General features: G+C 38.2%; 1 protein-coding gene across 4 annotated transcripts in view; it reads left to right on the top strand.

Moving 5' to 3' along the window:
• Positions 1–17,899, top strand: part of SPICE1 (spindle and centriole associated protein 1) — a 57,840-nt gene that overhangs the window by 13,133 nt on the left and 26,808 nt on the right. For all 4 annotated transcript variants that reach the window (XM_006161816.2, XM_027765655.1, XM_006161814.2 and 1 more), the window contains exons 5-7: positions 6,005–6,107; positions 7,539–7,645; positions 10,808–10,923. In XM_006161816.2, coding sequence (XP_006161878.1) covers positions 6,005–6,107; positions 7,539–7,645; positions 10,808–10,923 — 326 coding nt within the window. The remainder of the gene's footprint in view (positions 1–6,004; positions 6,108–7,538; positions 7,646–10,807; positions 10,924–17,899) is intronic.

The following is a 17,899-nucleotide window of genomic DNA, read 5'->3' as shown; positions in this document are numbered from 1 at the left end:
AGTTTGAATCCCTGCTGCACAACTTCCTATACGACCTTAACTTCCCAGCCTAAATGTTCTCATTTTTAAGTGGTAATAACACTACTTACCTGATTATATTGTTAGAGATTTTGATTATGTAATACTTAAAAAGTGATTGTCACAGTCATTGTCACAATGACAATGGTACATTGTTAGTGCCACACACACAAACACACGTACACACACACGTGCGTGCACACATAAACACACTGCTATAATTTTTCAGTTCTTTTATGTGTGTGTGTGTGTGTGTGTGTGCTAGAGGGTGTGTGCACTTGTGAGAGAGGAGAGAGGAGAAAGCACCCCCTATAGGGAATAGTCACGCCATAGTCCCGTCCCCTCCATTTCTCCCTCCTTTTCGGGTTCTGGGGATGCATGCATGCTGGATGTATTTCTCAAGCCACTGAATTCAGGACTCGAACCACACAAACAGCCATGTAGGATCTGGCTGCCTTAACCACCAGGCCATATAACTGATCCTATTTTTTTAGTTCAATAACAGTTGATTTGCAAAATAACAACAGTAATAATAATATGTGCTTGTCTAACTTGTCTTTGGCTTAACCTTTTGCCAGATATAGGGTATTTGGACAAGAAATCAGATATGTATGGATAAACAGTAAGAGGAAACTACAGCAAAATCTTTTAAGAAAACTTGAACTGAAATCATTATAAGGAATATGCTTTGTAGGTTTACTCCTTGTTCAGGGGAAAGGTCATGCTGCTTGGTCATCTGGGTGACCTTTCATGGCGGCTTTAATGTATGCCCTTGTCTTTTGAGGAGTTGATTAGGCTTCTTAGTGAAAGAAGAAAGTCTCAATCTTTTACGTCATCAGAAGAATTAGCTCCCTAAGATAAATGTTTATATGGGCTTGAGAAAAGAACAGTGGATTGAAAGAATGCTTCTTTTCAGATAAGTATCTTTGGTGATCTTGGACAAGTCAAGGACATTTCAGTGTTATGTCATAATTCTCTGTGAAAGGCCTAAAAATATAGATCTGACTAGAAATCAGGTCAAGCCACCCAGGGTATATCAGACTCTGTCTGGGCTTTCATTTTTCCCCCTTAGTGGCTCCTGCTCATGTCCCGAATTTCTCACACAATAATAGAAGTGGTAGAAGTTAGAGTTGAAAGAAGAGCAGTGCAGGGACCAGCAGTTAGCGTAATGGCTATGTCGCTGGACTCCCACGTAGTCGACCACAGTTCGAGTTCCGGACCCGGTGGCTTAAACTCACGCCGGGCGCGTGTGCGTGCGTGCCCAAGATCCCGAGAGGAGAATGGAGGAGAAGGGATTGCGGCGTGACCATCCCCCCTGGGGGGTGATTTCCTGCTTTCTGTCTCTCTGTCTCTGTCTGTCTGGTGAGCACACGTGCCCAATAGCAAAAAACCTCTCCAAAAAAAAAAAAAAGGACTATATCTGCACGCTATACTTATAGAGATTTTGATTTAGCTGACCTCTGGGATGTGGTGCAATGTAGGTATTTTTAAGACAGTTCCTATGTAATTTTTGGAAAAAAAAAATTTCGTCAGAGGCTGCATGTGTTCACCAGAGAGGGAGAGGAAGCAAGAAGACATCCTTCATGGGACATGGTCAGGCCACGATCCCTTTGCCTTTGCCTTCATCTCCCTCTCCTTTCGAGATTTTGGGCACGCGCGCGCATGGTGTGCCTTTCAAGCTGACTGGTCCGAGACTTAAACTGTATGGTTGGCCACATGGAGTTCAGCCTCATTAACTATCAAGCCGTGGGCTGGCCCAGTTCCTGTGTGAATTTAATGTGCTGCTGGGGTTGAGAACTTCTGCTTTTAGTGGGATTCAGGGGTTTCCCTTTAACAATCTGTTTTGGAGGTTATTCCATGTCAGTACTTAGGTTTTGGGTTAGAGTACAGTTTAAGCTTCTGGTGGGGGGCGGGGGGAAGGACCTTAAGATATAGTGGTTTTAAACAAAGTAGAAACGTATTTGTCTCTGATCAAGCAGCTCAGAGGTAAGTGGGCGCTAGGAGCGGCTCTGCAGTCCTCATTGCATGGCTTCTGCCTCAGAGAACATGCCTGTTGCTGCTTCCTTCGCTTGTATGCCAGCCTGCAGGAAGTGGGAAAGACTATGCATGCTGCTCCTTTTATGAGGGCTGTCTTCAGAGAGCTCGTGGAAAATGCACATTATGGGGGCCAGCAGGTGGTGTAGTGGTTAAGGCACTGGACTCCCATGTAGCCAACTGCAGTTTGAGTCCTAGACTAGGTGGCTTGAAAATCACACTGTGTGCATGTGTGTGTGTGTGTGTGTGTGTGTGTGTGTGTGTGTGTGTGTGTGTGTACCCAAAATCCCAAGAGGATTCTGGAAGAGGAGGGATTGTGGTGTGGCCATCCCTCCAGGGGGTGATTTCTCATGTTCCCTCTTTTTGTCTCTCTGGCCACCCCACATGCCCTATGGCAAAAACCTTAATAACAACAAAGCATATTATGGAAAGCTATGCATGAGTTTCAAATATGTTGGCCCTGAAATAAACTTGTACTTTAATTCCATTTTTCCACACAGTTTTTGAAGCCTCCTTATACATATCATTCAGAAGTGCTGGCATATGTCCCGTTGGCCAGACAGTTGTCACATGGCCATTCTCACAGCAGTGATGGCTGGAAAATCTAGCTATGTACTAGGCTACAGCTTGAGAGTTCTGCTGTTAAAGGGGAAAGGGGAAGAAAGAATATTGGAGATAAGATACGAAGTAGCAGTGGCTGCCACCCACAGATCATTTCATATATTGCTGCTATAAATAATGTAACGAATATACTTGAATACATTTTTGGATATGTGTTTAAGTATTTTTATAGGATAAATTCTTAAAAGTGGAATTGCTTAGTCAAGGGGTGTGTGCATCTTTTATTTCAGTGTTGCTGAACATATAATGTCTCTAAGGGATGTGATGGGACCAAAGGAAGAAGTCTCCTTAGGCATATCTGCCTAGGCTTAGTCAGTATGTATTAAAGCTACCAGGATCAGCCCCTGAGACTAGGCTCCCAGAATACCGTAAATTAAGAAAAAAGCTTTTTGGCTAACATAATTTTAGGTTTCATTTGCAGTATAATGCACCCATGCTGTGGAAGTCCAGCAAATTAGGGTCCAGATTCAGCTTGGAGAGATTTTCGTAAAGATTTTATAAATTCCAACAGTGTAATAACTCTCCAAGTCTCTGTAATTTCCCACTTCCATCTGGTTTTGATTACCAGGGAACAAAGGGGCTAAAATGAGGAGTGTCCAGTGGTATTTTTACAGGACCTTTACTGATGCTTTGAAAGTCCCAGATGTGCCCCACCACTGTTTAAGTTTGCACTCTGCCAATGCATTTGGGAAAGAATGAAATACATAGATGGGCCGTCAGAGGTCTGTGTACCTGCCAAGAGGGTGGGTTTTATGGGAAGGCTGATCTATGTAGAAAGAACGAAGTAGTCAAAACGCTGATGTTTAACAAAACATCTGCCCCAGCAAGCCTGGCTAGAGACTAGCAGAAGGTTCCAGATTAGTGGCTTTACTTAAGACCCCATCACAATATCAGGTCTCAAGGTAGTCGGTAAGATTATTTCTCCACAGACTGCTTCTGTCAATTCCATCTCTTTATTTTGATACAAAATCAGTGCCTTTTTTTTTTTTTCCTATAGTAAACTCTTAAAATGCCATTGGAAATAAGCTATATGTAATTTTTCTAGTACAGTGATACCAATCAATTCACATTCTTTCCTAAGCTCTTCAATTGCATGTACTGGCAAGATGGCTAGAGGATAGACATTAGGTACATGAAATAATATAATTTGAGTTATAGCAACATCTCAAACATCTCTGGAATACTATACTGGTTTTCAGTGTGTTCATGTTTTTAAAACACCACTGTCGGGCTGGGAAGGTGGTTGTACCTCCATTTACACATCCGGAATCTAAGTTTAGAGATGATGGATTTCGCTTATATCATGTTACTGATCCTAGGAACCCAGTCTTCTGTCTCCCAAAGTGCTCTTGGACTTAGACCATTGCAGATCTTACTCTTGTTTTTTTTTTTTTTTTTTTTTTGACATAGGGCACGTGTGCTCACCAGACAGAGAGAGACAGAGAGACAGAAAGCAAGAAATCCCCCCCCGGGGGGATGGCCACGCCGCAATCCCTTCTCCTCCATTCTCCTCTCGGGATCTTGGGCACACACGCACACGCGCCCGGCGTGAGTTTTAAGCCACTGGGTCCGGGACTCAAACCGCGGTTGACTACATGGGAGTCCAGCAACATAGCCATTACACTAACTGCTGGTCCCCAGATCTTACTCTTAATGAAAGAACAAATTCAGGACTTCATTCTTAAAATCTGAGCCATACATAGCAAAGGAAAGAGGGGAAGGTCCCTTTTTTGTTTTTTTCTTTGTGTCCTAAACAATAGCTGATACCTCTTGTATATATTTATTTTTTGATAAATTTTGATGAGTATTTGTTACTGGTCATTGATTCGAATCAGTGTTGGAAACCTGGCAGTTTTCAGTTTTGAGACATTTTTTTCAACCTAAGAAGGCCATCTGGTGGCGGTGGATACAGTTGACTGCTTGTACTCTGGCCTGTGGCCTTGCTCAGAGTTTTGAATGTTCCTGAATTAAAAGTGCATAGTCAGAGTCACTGCTGTCAGGATATTTTTTGAGTTCCTGCCTTAAAAAAACCTTGTTTGTAGGCGCAGAAGCATCACATTTTTTTGCTTAATGCCCTCAAAGTTATATCTTACACTGTTTTTAAATTGTGGGTCAGGGCCAGCAGGTGGCATAATGGTAAGGGCACTGGGCTCCCACTTGGCTGACTGTGGTTCGAGTCCTGGACCTGGCAGCTCACTGTCTCACTTTTCCTTTCTCTCTCTGGTCAAAAATAATAATAGTAAATTAAATTAAAGAAATAATTGTTAAAAAATAACTTATAAAATTAAAAAAATAAAAATTGTGGGTCACTACCGATTAGTAGTTTATGAAATCACAGTGACTGAGCTAAATTTATCCCATTTGTCAAAGATTCATATCTTTTTTTTTTTAATGTGAGAGAAGGATAGAAAGAAGAGAGAGGGCTTTTTTTAAAATTTTTTTTTATTTTTGCTATAGGGCACAGGTGCTTGCTGGAGAGACAGAGAAAAATAGACAGACAGAAAGCAAGAAATCACCTCCTGAGGGGGATATGGCCACGTTGCAATCCCTTCTTTGCCATTCTCCTGTCAGGATCTCGGGCATGCACACACACATGCATGCACACACGCACGCACACCCACCTAGTGTAAGTTTCAAGTCATCAGATCCAGGACTTAAACTGTGGTTGGCCACATGAGAGCCCAGCACCTTAACCACTGTGCCACCTTCTGGCCCCAAGAGAGGTATTTTTTGATGGTTTTGCTATTGTGATCCTTCGTGCAGCCTTCCACGTAGTCAGGATACAGGTGTGTGCCACCAGATTGGCCCAGGCTCCAAGCCCGGCCTCTCCTGTGGCCATATCCTTGTGCAGAGGTGCCCTACTACTTGCACCATCAGGCCTGGGTCCTAAAGAAGCATATCCATAATTCACTGGTGGATTATGAAGTCAAATTATGAGTTGTAACTATCGTTAACAAAAAATAGAGTACAGTAAAAATTGCAAAAACAATTCTATCATGGTTTTCATGGAGAAAGGTTAAGTAAAACTTTTTATTTTTCTTTTCATGTAAAGAAAGTGTGTGTGTATTTGCATATACTGGGTCACAATTTAATAAATGTTTGTTACTTTGGATTGCAGCCAGGTGTCTGAGAGCCACTGTGTAATTAATGTCGTAGTGCCATCTACTGGTACTTCAGGGTATTGCCACGGAAAGATTTTAGGAAAGAAGTGACCAATGGTTATTGATGGTTATTTTTATGTTCCTTCCCTTTGAATGGTCTTTTCCTTTGTGATTTGAAAAGTAAATGTATATTTTTCCAAATAATGATATTTATCTTAACATGTGTGTAGATTCTTTCCGATCAATACCAGATGCAGGATGTGCTGGAGAAATCTGATCATTTGATGGCTGCAGCAAAAGACTTATTTATTGATATCCCTCGTAAGCGCACAGGTATTCAACTTAAAAAAAAAAAGCTTATTTTACTTATTAACTATAGCTTACAATGGACTATTTGGGAGAATTAAAAGTCTTAGGCATCATATTTATATTACAAGTATTCTGTGGTGGATAGTATACAAGGTTTGTTAGGCTAGGCTTCATTGTCATTTGGTTGCTTCCTGCTAAGAATATTAATGATTAAAAATTATTCAGCTGAGGAAAGGTATATTGTTATTGTCTACTAAAATATTTTATGTGTTATGCATAGGATTTGTTATTTCAAAATGCGACTTAATTTTCAGCTTATTGATAATTAAAATAAAAAATAGCTAAAGTGTGTGCATTTATATATAATTTGAGTAAAATTTAATTATAAGCTTAAAATAATTTCAGTCTTTTTCTAAAAGGATCATCGCCTCTTGTCATATACACAGCATTATTAATTTTCTTGTGTGTATATATATAACCCATTGTTTATCTGTTCTTTTTTTTTTTTTTTTTGGAGAGGTTTTTGCTATAGGGCAAGTGCACTCACCAGGAAGACAGAGAGAGATAGAGACAGAAAGCAAGAAATCACCCCCCGGGGGGACGGCCACGCCGCAATCCCTTCTCCTCCATTCTCCTGTAGGGATCTTAGGCATGCACGCACATGCACCCAGCGTGAGTTTAAGCCACTGGGTTTGGGACTTAAACCGCGGTCAACTACATGGGAGTCCAGTGACATAGCCATTATGCCATCTGCTGGTCCCATCTCATTGTCTTAATCTCTTGAAAATAGATTAATAGTTTTTAGTATAGGTTTGAATCTTAGCTTGGCCTTTTTTAGTGGGACTCTGGGCTAGTTGCTTAACGTCTTGAGTTTCAGTTTGTGAATGTTTAAAATAATATAAGTTGAGCTTAATCTGAAATGCTCTAAAATCCTAAAAGATTTTGAGTGCATATATACCACAAATGTAAACTTTCACATCTGACCTTATTGGATGGGCTGTAGTTAAAATGTAATATAGAAATATTGTATCTATAAAATTATCTTCAGACTATGTATATAAGTTATATATGAAACACAAGTAAATTTTGTTTAGACTTGGGTCCTGTTTCCAAGGTCTCTCTCTTTCTCTCTCTTACATATTTATAAATGATTCAAAATTTTAAAAATGCAAAATCTGAAATACTTCTGGTCCCAAACATTCAGATTAGGAATATCCAACCTGTAATAGTACCTACCTCATAGGATTTTGTGAGAGTAAAACAAGTTAATGTATGTAAAAGCATTTAGAACAGTCCCTGGCGTATAGTGGATACCCTGTACGTGCGAGCTGCTGTTTTTGTTATTATCATTATCGTTACTGAGATTTCCATGTGATAATGGAAATTCATGGCAGTCTAGCACTTGTAAGTCAACTTAAGCGAAACTAAATCATCACAATAATTCTCCTTTTGTAGGGTTTCCGAATATAACCATGGCTCCTGATTCCTCTCAGGGTCCCATTGTGGTAAATCAGGACCCCATCGCCCAGTCCATCCTTAACGAATCTGTCATAGAGCCTCAGGTAATGTGTCCTACTCACAGTACAATGCTCATGCTGAAATGAAGAGCACGTTCATGTAGGCATTGTGATGACCACTTTAAGAGCTTAAATATGAGGGTTCCCCTAAAAATTCAGGGAAAATGTATATTATGTAAAAACTACAGGCCACAGCATTAAAACAGGATGCTGTGAGACAGTTGGATGTGGAGGGTTCCTGGGTACACTGAGCACATGCTTGCCCATGGTCAGGGCTGGCTAAAGGCTGGGGGTGGGTTGCAACATCAGGACCCTGTGGGGGTTCCGACTGTCTGTCTGTATCTCCTTACTCCCCGTAATCCCTCTGTCCCTCACTCATACAAGAAATAAAGAGACTTAAAAAAAGCCAGAAATCTTTTCATAGCTTTCAAAATGTTTTGCCTCAAAATGAACTCATGCTCTAATTCCATTTTCCTACAAATTTTTTTAAGTCCCCTCATATCGGTAAATGCAGGTTGTGGTGCTACATTTGCTGTTAGTCAGGTGTATTGCACTTCCTGTAACATTTGTGCTAAATAAGACAGGACATCGTAACAGTAGCCAATGTTCATTGAGTGCTTCCCTAGGAAGTCGGCACTGTTACTAGCCTCATTTAATAGATGAAAACAATCAAGGCTCAGAAAAATGATGATCTGTCCAAGATCACATAGTTTGCATTAGAGATGGGATTCAAATCTAGGCCTCGTAGCTCCATAAGATCGTAATTCACCATTACAGAAGCAGCACTCAGAGTAGATGGGTCTGTGTTTATATTCTGCTCTTTGATCTTGAGTTGATCTCTTAAATATCCAAGTTGGCGCAGAGTGTTTTTTTCATTTCTTTGTTTTTTGTTAAATGGGAATAGAATATGCCAATATGGTTTCTGCTTAGATGAAGTATGATATAGATAGATAGATAATATATATCATCTATTTGTTGTTATTCTGTTCTATATGATAATACCAGGAATGTTAGTTCCCTTTAACATATTAGAATGTTTAAAAAGTAGCTGCCCAGGAAACCTGGGGTTTATTCACTGGTTACATGGGAAAATTATAATAGTAAAACATCAATTAACTACGTTCTAACCTAATAAAACTCTTGATTTATTAAAGTGTTTAGAATTTTGAGATAATGAGTATTTTTTAAAAGCCTGTGGATAATTTAATATTAAAAGGACTTTTAATAAATGACTAGGATTTAATACCTATTTAATGGAATTTCCTTAATTATTCATACCTTTTATGAGAAAAAAAGAATTATTGATTACAGAGATGATTCTAGGGAATTACAAGGTCCAGAATCATAAAAGATGTACTAATTATATTGTTTTCTACTTACAAAGGTAATTAAAAAGAATGATACCCATTTTTAAAGTAACTGAATCCATTAGTCATATCCCTAGCCAAAACCCATTTATATTTTGGCACTTACTAGTAAGTTAGCTTTCAGATGGTTGGAATTTTAATGATTTAAACTTAGTTAAGATGTTATATTTATTTAAATAAATTGTATATTTGCCAGTTTGTTTTTTTATTTTGGAGAGGATTTTTGCTATAGGGCGCGTGCACTCACCAGAAAGACAGACAGAGCTAGAGAGACAGAAAGTGAGAAATCACCCCCCGGGGGGATGGCCATGCCGCAATCCCTTCTCCTCTATTCTCCTCTCAGGATCTTGGGCACACACGCACACGTGCCTGGCGTGAGTTTAAGCTGCTGGGTCCGGGACTTGAACCATGGGTGACTACATGGGAGTCCAGCAACGTAGCCATTATGCCATCTGCTGGTTCTGCCAGTTATTTTTTGAGCACTTCAAGTTATTTGGAAACAAGTGCACAGTATATCCAACAGCATGAATTAAAGCCGTCATGTCTATGGTTTAAGAGCAACTTAGGTGAGAATAGAGATTTGGAAATTAATAGCACTTGACTGTGATTTCAATTTAGGAAGTAGGGAAAATCATTCTGAACGTGGGTGAGAAAAGATACAAAATAAAGAGAGAGGAGGGACCAACGGTTAGCGTAATGGCTATGTCGCTGGACTCCCACGCAGTAGACCGCGGTTCGCGTCCTGGACCCGGTGGCTTAGAACTCACGCCGGGCACATGTGCTTGCATGCCCAAGATCCTGAGAGGAGAATGGAGGAGAAGGGATTGCAGCATGACCATCCCCCCTTTGGGGTGATTTCTCGCTTTCTGTCTCTATGTCTCTCTGTCTATCTGGTGAGCACACGCACCCTATGGCAAAAACCTCTCAAAAAAAAAAAAAAAAAGAGAGAGAGGAAAAAAGGTTCAGAGAGGACCTTGAATCACATCAGATAGAAGAGAGGGGATGAAAAAGAATGACCAATAATGGAGTTAGGGAAGGAATAGGAGGTAAAGTTACAGTGCACAGATGGTAAATAAGAAGTGAGGAACAACTCTTCGAAGAAGTTTGATAGTGAAAGAAAAGATAGAGCAGCTAGAGGTGGATATCAGGCCAGAGTAAGATGGAAGAGGCTTGCTCACATTTAAATGCTGATGAGCTAAAGTCAGTGCATAGGTTGTTTTAGTCCATTCCTGTGTTGCTAAAACAGAGTGCTCAAATCTGGGTGATTTATAAAGAAAAAAGATACATTTGGCTCACTTTTCTGGTGGCTATTAAGTCCAAAGGTGTGGACCAGAATGTGGCCAGCCCCTGGTGTGGCATCACAGCATGGCCATCAGAAACAGAGAGACAGGTGTGTACAGAGAGTGACCTGCAGGCAGCCATGTTATTTTCATAACATCCTAGTCTATTGGGAACTAACCCGTTCCTAAGAACTGCCTCCCTGCTGCAAGACGGCCTTAATCTTTTCATGAAGATGGTGACCTAATGATTTAAATACCACCTACTAGTCCCCACCTCCTCAGGATCTCACCACCTTTCAACACCATTACACTGGGGACCAAGCTAACAGCACTTGAACTTTTGGTGGACAAACCATATCCAAGCCATAGCAGAGGCTAAAAATGCAGACAAGAGAAAGGAAAATTGATGGACAGGAAGGAAGTGAGAGGGTTTGGGTTCTAGAACACAGGTGGAGGAATAGCCTTATCAGGAGGGATCTTTTGTTATGACAAAAAGAAAGAAAGGAGGAGTGTCTAGCTAATCAACTGTGTTGTCATTTTTTATTGTTATGTGGAAGTAGGCTCTCAATGAAGTAGATGATGAAGGAGAAGAAGGAACTGTTAATAGCCAGTCACAAGAAAGTGAGAATGAGTTGGATAATTCTCTGAACTCTCAGTGTAACGCAAATACAGACAGGTATGTATATATGGCATAAATATCTCCAATTATTGCCTTTTTTCAAGACCTTTTAAAATGTTTGTTTATTGTGTCATCTTTTTTATTAATTAGAAGTACATTTTTATTTAAAGCAATTTTTCAAGAGAATTATTTATTTATTTATTAAATTTGACCAGAGATAGACAGAAGAGAGAGAGAGAGATTAAGAAAGCTGCCAGGTCTGGGACCTGAACTGCAGTTAACCATGTGGGAGTCTAGCACCTAACCACCATGTTCCCTACAAGCCCCTAAAAACAAATTTTTATTATGATATAATTTTTTTGAAGTAGTAAGAATAGTATAAAAAGTTCCTATATACCTGTCTTAGTCCATTATTGTGTTGCTAACTGAAATACCCAAGACTGGATGATTTATGAAGAAATAGAGGTTTATTGACTTACAGTTCTGGTAGCCTGGAAGTCTGAAGGTGTAGACCTGGCATTAGGCTGGCCTATAACATGACCCGCAGGGGCAGAGAGTTTGACAGGCACGTGCCAAGAGAGAGGCAGAAGTAAGAATATGAGAGGGAGAGAGGTCTCATTCCATGGCCTATTGGATAAGGCATCCAGATCCCATGTGGCTAATAGTGCTGTTTGAGTCCCAGGCCTGGCAGCTTGAGAATCATGCCTGGCATGTGTGCCCAAAATCCCAAAAGAAGGGAGAGTTGGAGGAGAAGGGAATGTCATGTGACCATGCTCCATGGGGGGGTACGTTCTCCTTTCCCTCTTTCTCTGTCTCTCTTTGGCAAGCACACACACTGTCTGGCTAAAATATGAAAAAAAAAAAAAAATGAGAGGGAGAGAGAGTAAGCTGCCAGTAGCTCTGTCTTTTGTAACAACCCACCCTTGAGAGAACTTACCCTTTCTCACCAGAGCTAGAACTCTGGGGTCTGTCAAGACATCATTAATCTATTCATGAGAGTATTGCTTTCATGATCCAGTCACTGCCCACTAGGTCTCACCTCTCGAACTCTGTCATACTGGGAACCAAAGCAAAAAACAGGAACCTTTGAAGCACAAACCATAATCCAAACCACAACAATGCTCTTCATCCATATTCACTAATTGTTAAGACAGTTGTTTTTTTATTTATCTTTTTTTCTGTGTATATATACATACATGTGTGCACATACACACATTTTTTAAAAAAAAAACTATTTGGGAGTAAGGTGCATACTTATGTTTCTTTATTCCTAAATATATTAGGAATTTATGTTTGTGTGTATTTCCTAAGAACAAGAGCATTCATTTACACAATCACAATAGAAGATCTCAATAAGGAAATTACATTGATTCAATATTATTATTATCTAATCCATGGATATTATTAGATTTCCACTTGTCACAATAATATTACTTATGGTCTTCTTCATTTGCTTGCTGGAGAGACAGAGAGAGACAGACAAAAAGTGAGAAATCACCCCCCCAGGTGGGATGCCCATGCTGCAATCCCGTCTCTTCTGTTCTTCTCTCAGGATCTTGGGAACGCACACACACATACCTGGTGTGAGTTTAAGCTGCCAGGTTCGGGACTTGAACTGTGGTTGACTACTTGGGAATTCAGCAACGCAACCATTTATACCATCTGCTGGTCCCACTTATGGTCATTTTTAAAATTCATGATCAAAGAACCAAAACCAATCACTTATTGCAGTTAATTTTCATGTCTTTTTTATTAATAAAAAATTGACCAGGAGTCTTAAAATCTCATCCTAGATTCTTTTGTTTCTTTGTCTTTTGTGTCATCTTTATAGTTTTGAAGAAGTGCAGGGCTATTATTTTATTGACTTTCCTCAAATTTGACTTTGTCTGATATTTCCTCATTTATACTCAGGTTTTACATTTTGGGCAGGAATCCCTCTGAAGTAATAATAAGTCCCTATTAGTATAGTGTCAACAGGCAGTGGTGTCACTGGTACCATTATTTGTACCTTTTCCTTTTGTGACTTGGTGAAAGTGATATCTGTCCTGTTGCTTCAATGGATTATAATCTGTTTCTTCTTTATTTGTTTTGGTATTCATTTGTCACAGATTTGGCCAATGGGAGTTTCTTTAAGTCATTCGTGTGCCCTTTTGACATCTTACATGTATTTTTAAGCTTGTGATTTCTAGCACAACATAGCTCTTATTATGCTTTCTCTGGCCTTGCCCTGGAATCAGCCATTTCTTCAAAAAGCCCTTGTTCATTTTATTGACGAAAGGTATTTAGAGACCACAATCTAAGTATTGAATGTGCTTGTTGCATCTGACATGTCATTGCTTTTAGGCCTTTCAGCAGATACACACACGTGCACACATACACATACCTACAGTCACACATTGTATCATACATATCCACATTAATATCTATTTCTCTGTAATTAGTTATAGATCATGAGTTTACACTGATATTACCACATCCAGCTAAGTTGGCACTGTTGGGTTTCCTTAGTCTTTTGTCACTCTGTGTTTGTACCCTTCTGAGAAGCATGTCTGCAAACTTTAAACAATATATATATATGTGTGTGTATATATATATATATTAATATTCAGTCCTATAGTACATAAAAGTAGTTTTGATTTGTTCTTCCCATATCACCAACAAAATAAATCTATAATTTATAGGTTTATTAGATCAAGATTGTAGATTTTCTTAACTTTTATTTATTTATTTATCTATTAATTTGTTGTGATTTTCAAGATGCCCAGGTCCAAGGTTTGAACCATGGTCAGCTCTGTGGGTTTTCTAGCACTTTAACCACTACACCACCCATTGGCCCCCAAGACTGCAGATTTTCAAAAGTTACTCTACTAACTAGATATATAATTAGGTTCATTTGTTTCTGTGTGATCAGTTTTAGATTTTTTTCCCTCTATCCTTTTGACAACTGTATATATTTTTAAAGAATTATTTATTTAATTATATTTATTATTCTTTTTCAGTTTGTCTAAAGAGAAGCAGAGAGAGGGAGAGTGAGAAAGCAAACTGCCAGGTTTGGGCCTCGAATTGCAATCGGCCGTGTGAGAGTCCGGTGCTTTAACCACACCACCACCTGCCAGCCTGACAAAAGTATTTTAAAAAACGATTTTCACACATCCCTATTCCTAACTAGTTCTGTTCTACACTTCTTTTTGTTTTTAGTTTGCAATAGGGCATGTGCAGTCACAGAGACAGACAAAGAGAGAGAGGGAAAGTGAGAAATTATTTCCCAGGGGAGATGGCCATACTGTAATTCCTTCTCCTCTAGTTTTCTCTTGGGCTTTTGGTCATGCATGGACATGTACCCTGTGTAACTTTCAAGCTACCGAGTCTGGGGCTTGAACCATGCATCGGCCATGTGGGATCCAGTGCCTAAACCGCCATGTCACTTCTTGGCCACCACCCTTATTCTTGTAGGTAGCAAATTTCATTAGTTCTTTTGTTTATTCTTCCTGTGCTTCTTTTTATAAGTATATGTGTGTTTTGTTTTCTCTTTCTTACATAAAAGATGGCATACTATATTTGCTTTTATCACTTTAAAATGTATTCTGGAAATCACTCTAGAATCGCTCATAGTTTATATAGAGGTCTCCTTCCTCTTTTTTGTTTTGTTTTGTTTTTACAGCAAAACTTAACAACTGTATACTACTATATTATGTGAAAGTACTGTAGTTTATTTGACCACTCTACAGTATATATAGGATTATTTTTGATATTTTACAAGCCCCAAAATACTATAATGAATAACCTTGTGCATACCTATTTGTGTATTATTGGAGGTCCATATTTAGAAGTAGGATTTTTGGGTAAGAGGTAAGTTTGTGTAAATTTGTTTAAAAATTGTCAATTCTGCTTTAGGAAGATTATAATACTTAGCATTCTTGCTAATAGCATGTTAGTGTCTGACATATTTTTGTCAAGCTTTTGATTTTTGCTAATAATTTCATAGTGAGAAATTATGTCTTAGTGTAATTTTATTTCATAGTACTTTAATGAGTAAAGTTGAAATCTCTTCATACATTTTAGACATGTTACAATAATTGCCTGATCATGTCTTTTGCCCATTTTCCTTTTAAAATGTTTTTTTATCAGTGTTCATACATATTAAGGATATTAGTCTTATAACCTGTGTAATGTGTTATAAATATTTTTCCCAGTTTGTTGTCTTTTGAGTTTGTGATGGCTTTTTTTTTTTTTTTGGAGAGGTTTTTGCTATAGGGCACATGCACTCACCAGACAGACAGAGAGAGACAGAAAGTGAGAAATCACCCCCCAGGGGGGATGGCCACGCCGCAATTCCTTCTCCTCCGTTCTCCTCTCAGGATCTTGGGCACGCACGCACATGCACCCGGTGTGAGTTTAAGCCACCAGGTCCGGGACGCAAACCATGGTTGACTACGTGGGAGTTCAGCGACATAGCCATTACGCTAACTGCTGGTCCTGTGATGGCTTTTTTAAACCAAAGTCAAATATAGTTTATATTTGTCATTATTATTAGGTTTTTATTTTATTTTTTTTCTTTTTTGTGTATGGATCTTGAATTGTATTCTGAAATTCTTCCCTAAAGGCCAGGTTATAGAGGAATTCACTCATGTTTTCTTCTAGTACTTGTATGGTTTTATTTTTTATATTTAGCTCTCTAATCCATTTAGAATTAATTTTGGTATATGGTATGAGGTATGGATTCAGTTTATTATTATTTTTAGGTGGTTAGCCGATTGACCCCATGCCATTTATTAGGCAGATAGTCTTTGCCCCATTGATTCGAGATGCTGCTTTTGCCACCCACCGAATTTCTATATGTACTTGCATGTATTTCTGGGCTTTCTATTGTAGTCTGCTAGTTTTGTTTATTTATGACCCATTACCACAGTGTTCTAAGTAGAGAGTTTGTAGTGTTTTAATAGACTCCCTCCTGGCCTTTTTTATTCAGAGTTTGCTTTGTTATTCTTACATGATTATTTTTCCATTTATATTTTAGTATTAATGTGTTTACCCTCATGAAAAAGCTTTTCAGTATATTTTGTTAGGATATGTTAAAGTATTAATCAAATAGAGAGAACTAACATTGTGATTTTGAATTTTACTAACCAAGAACAAAATGTTTTTTTCATTTGTTAAACATCTACTTTTTGTGAAGTTTTACTGTTTTTCTTATATAGGTTTTTGTTATTTCTTAACTTTATTCCTAAATATTTCATAGTTTTTTGTTATACTTTTAAATGAAATTTTTCATCAATTATATCTTTTAATTAGTTATTATTTGTATTTATGAAGCTGTTGATTTGTGTGTTAACTTGATACTCTGTTGGTTTATTGAATCTTAGTTTGATTAATTTTAGCATTGATTTTTCTAGTGTTTTCTACCTTTACTACTATGTCATCTGTAAATCGATATAGTTTTATTAGGTTGTCAGGAAAGTGATGACATATTTTTCTATGCAAAAATGCATCATGACTTTCCTGGTGACCCAATACTTTTGGGTCATTTTCTACTTGGCTCTCTTGTGTATTGTGTTAGCTATAGGACTGTGTTAAATCATAAAGAAAATGGTGGGCAGTCTTACCTTTTTCATATTTTCTGAAAATACTTGTATTTGAGGTCCTGAAGTTTTCTTCTTTTATTTATTTATTTATTTATTTATTTAAGTTTTCTTCTTTTTCTCCTCCTCCTTTTCTTCTTCTTCTCCTTCTCCTTCTTCTTCATTGCTAAGGAAGCATCAGTATATTCCTGTTTTCTCGATTGTTTTAATCAGTAGTGAGTATTGACTTTTTCATCATCTGTAGGGATAATCATGAGTTTTCTGCTTCGATGGAACATTATACTATGGACTTTCTTCCTTCTTTCCTTCCTCTCTTTCTTTCGTTCTTTCTTTCTTTTAAAGAAGTTTTTGTTTTAGGGTGTTTACGCTCACCAGAGAAAGAGACAATGAGAGGGAAAGTGAGAAGGCATCCCTCAGGGGGAATTGCCACACCACAGTCCCTTCTCCTCTATTTTCCTCCCGGGATCTTGGGCATGCATGTACACGCACCCAGTGTGTGGTTCGGGCCTCGAACCATGGTCAGCCATGTAGGAGTCCAGCAATGTAACTGCTATGCCATCTGCTGGCCCCTGCTATGGATTTCTTAATATCGAACTATCCTTCCATTTCTGCAGTAAATTTCCATGGTCCGTGATGTATTATTTTCATTAAGGCAGTATTGACTTTTGTTTGATAATATTTTATTTAATATTCGTGCATTAAAATTTGTAAGTGATATTGTCCATTTTTTATATCTGCAGCTTTTATCAGGTTGAGGTAATGATGTGATACTTGATTTCATAAGAAATATCTGGAAGTGTTTCCTAATTTTTGAAATTCTGGAACAATTTATGGAGCATTAGAGTCCTAATTTGTTCTTGGAAGCCTTACTTGCATTCTCCTGTGAAGCTGTGCCTGGAGCCTTTTTTTGTGGGGAAGTGCCACAGTAACTACTTCTTTTATAAAAATTGGATTATTTAAGCTTTCAATGTTTATTCAAGCAAGTCCTATAAATTACCTTGTCTTAGGATATTTTCTGTTTTATGGTTAATCAACCAGTATATTTTCATGGAGCTATGCAAATCATTTCTATGGTTCTAAAACATTTCTTCTGTTTTAGTGCTTGTTTAGTAAGTCCCTCATATCTTTTAGTCCTCTCTCATTCTTAAAATTAGGTAATTGGTGCTTTGACTATTTTGTTAATTTTCAAAGTACTCGGATTTTGATTTATTCACTAGAGCTAGTAGGTTTTTTATTTCTTCTTCATCAATTTTTACTTTTGTCCTTCCTCCCTTTCACTTACCTTTGGTTCACTTTGCTTTTCTACCTTTTTGAGTTGGGAACTTATGTTTATTTTCATTCTTTTATTTTTTAATTGATCAAGATGTTTAAGGCTCTGAATTTTCCTCTGATCTCTGCTTTAAATAGTTACCATACATTCCGATAGTGTTTTCTTACTTTAGAAATGAGGTAGT

Source organism: Tupaia chinensis, unplaced genomic scaffold (assembly GCF_000334495.1).
Source record: "Tupaia chinensis unplaced genomic scaffold, TupChi_1.0 Scaffold139218_1, whole genome shotgun sequence".
Taxonomy (NCBI): Eukaryota; Metazoa; Chordata; class Mammalia; order Scandentia; family Tupaiidae; genus Tupaia; species Tupaia belangeri.
Note: the sequence above shows the minus strand (reverse complement) of the source record. Positions and strands in the feature narration are given on the sequence as shown.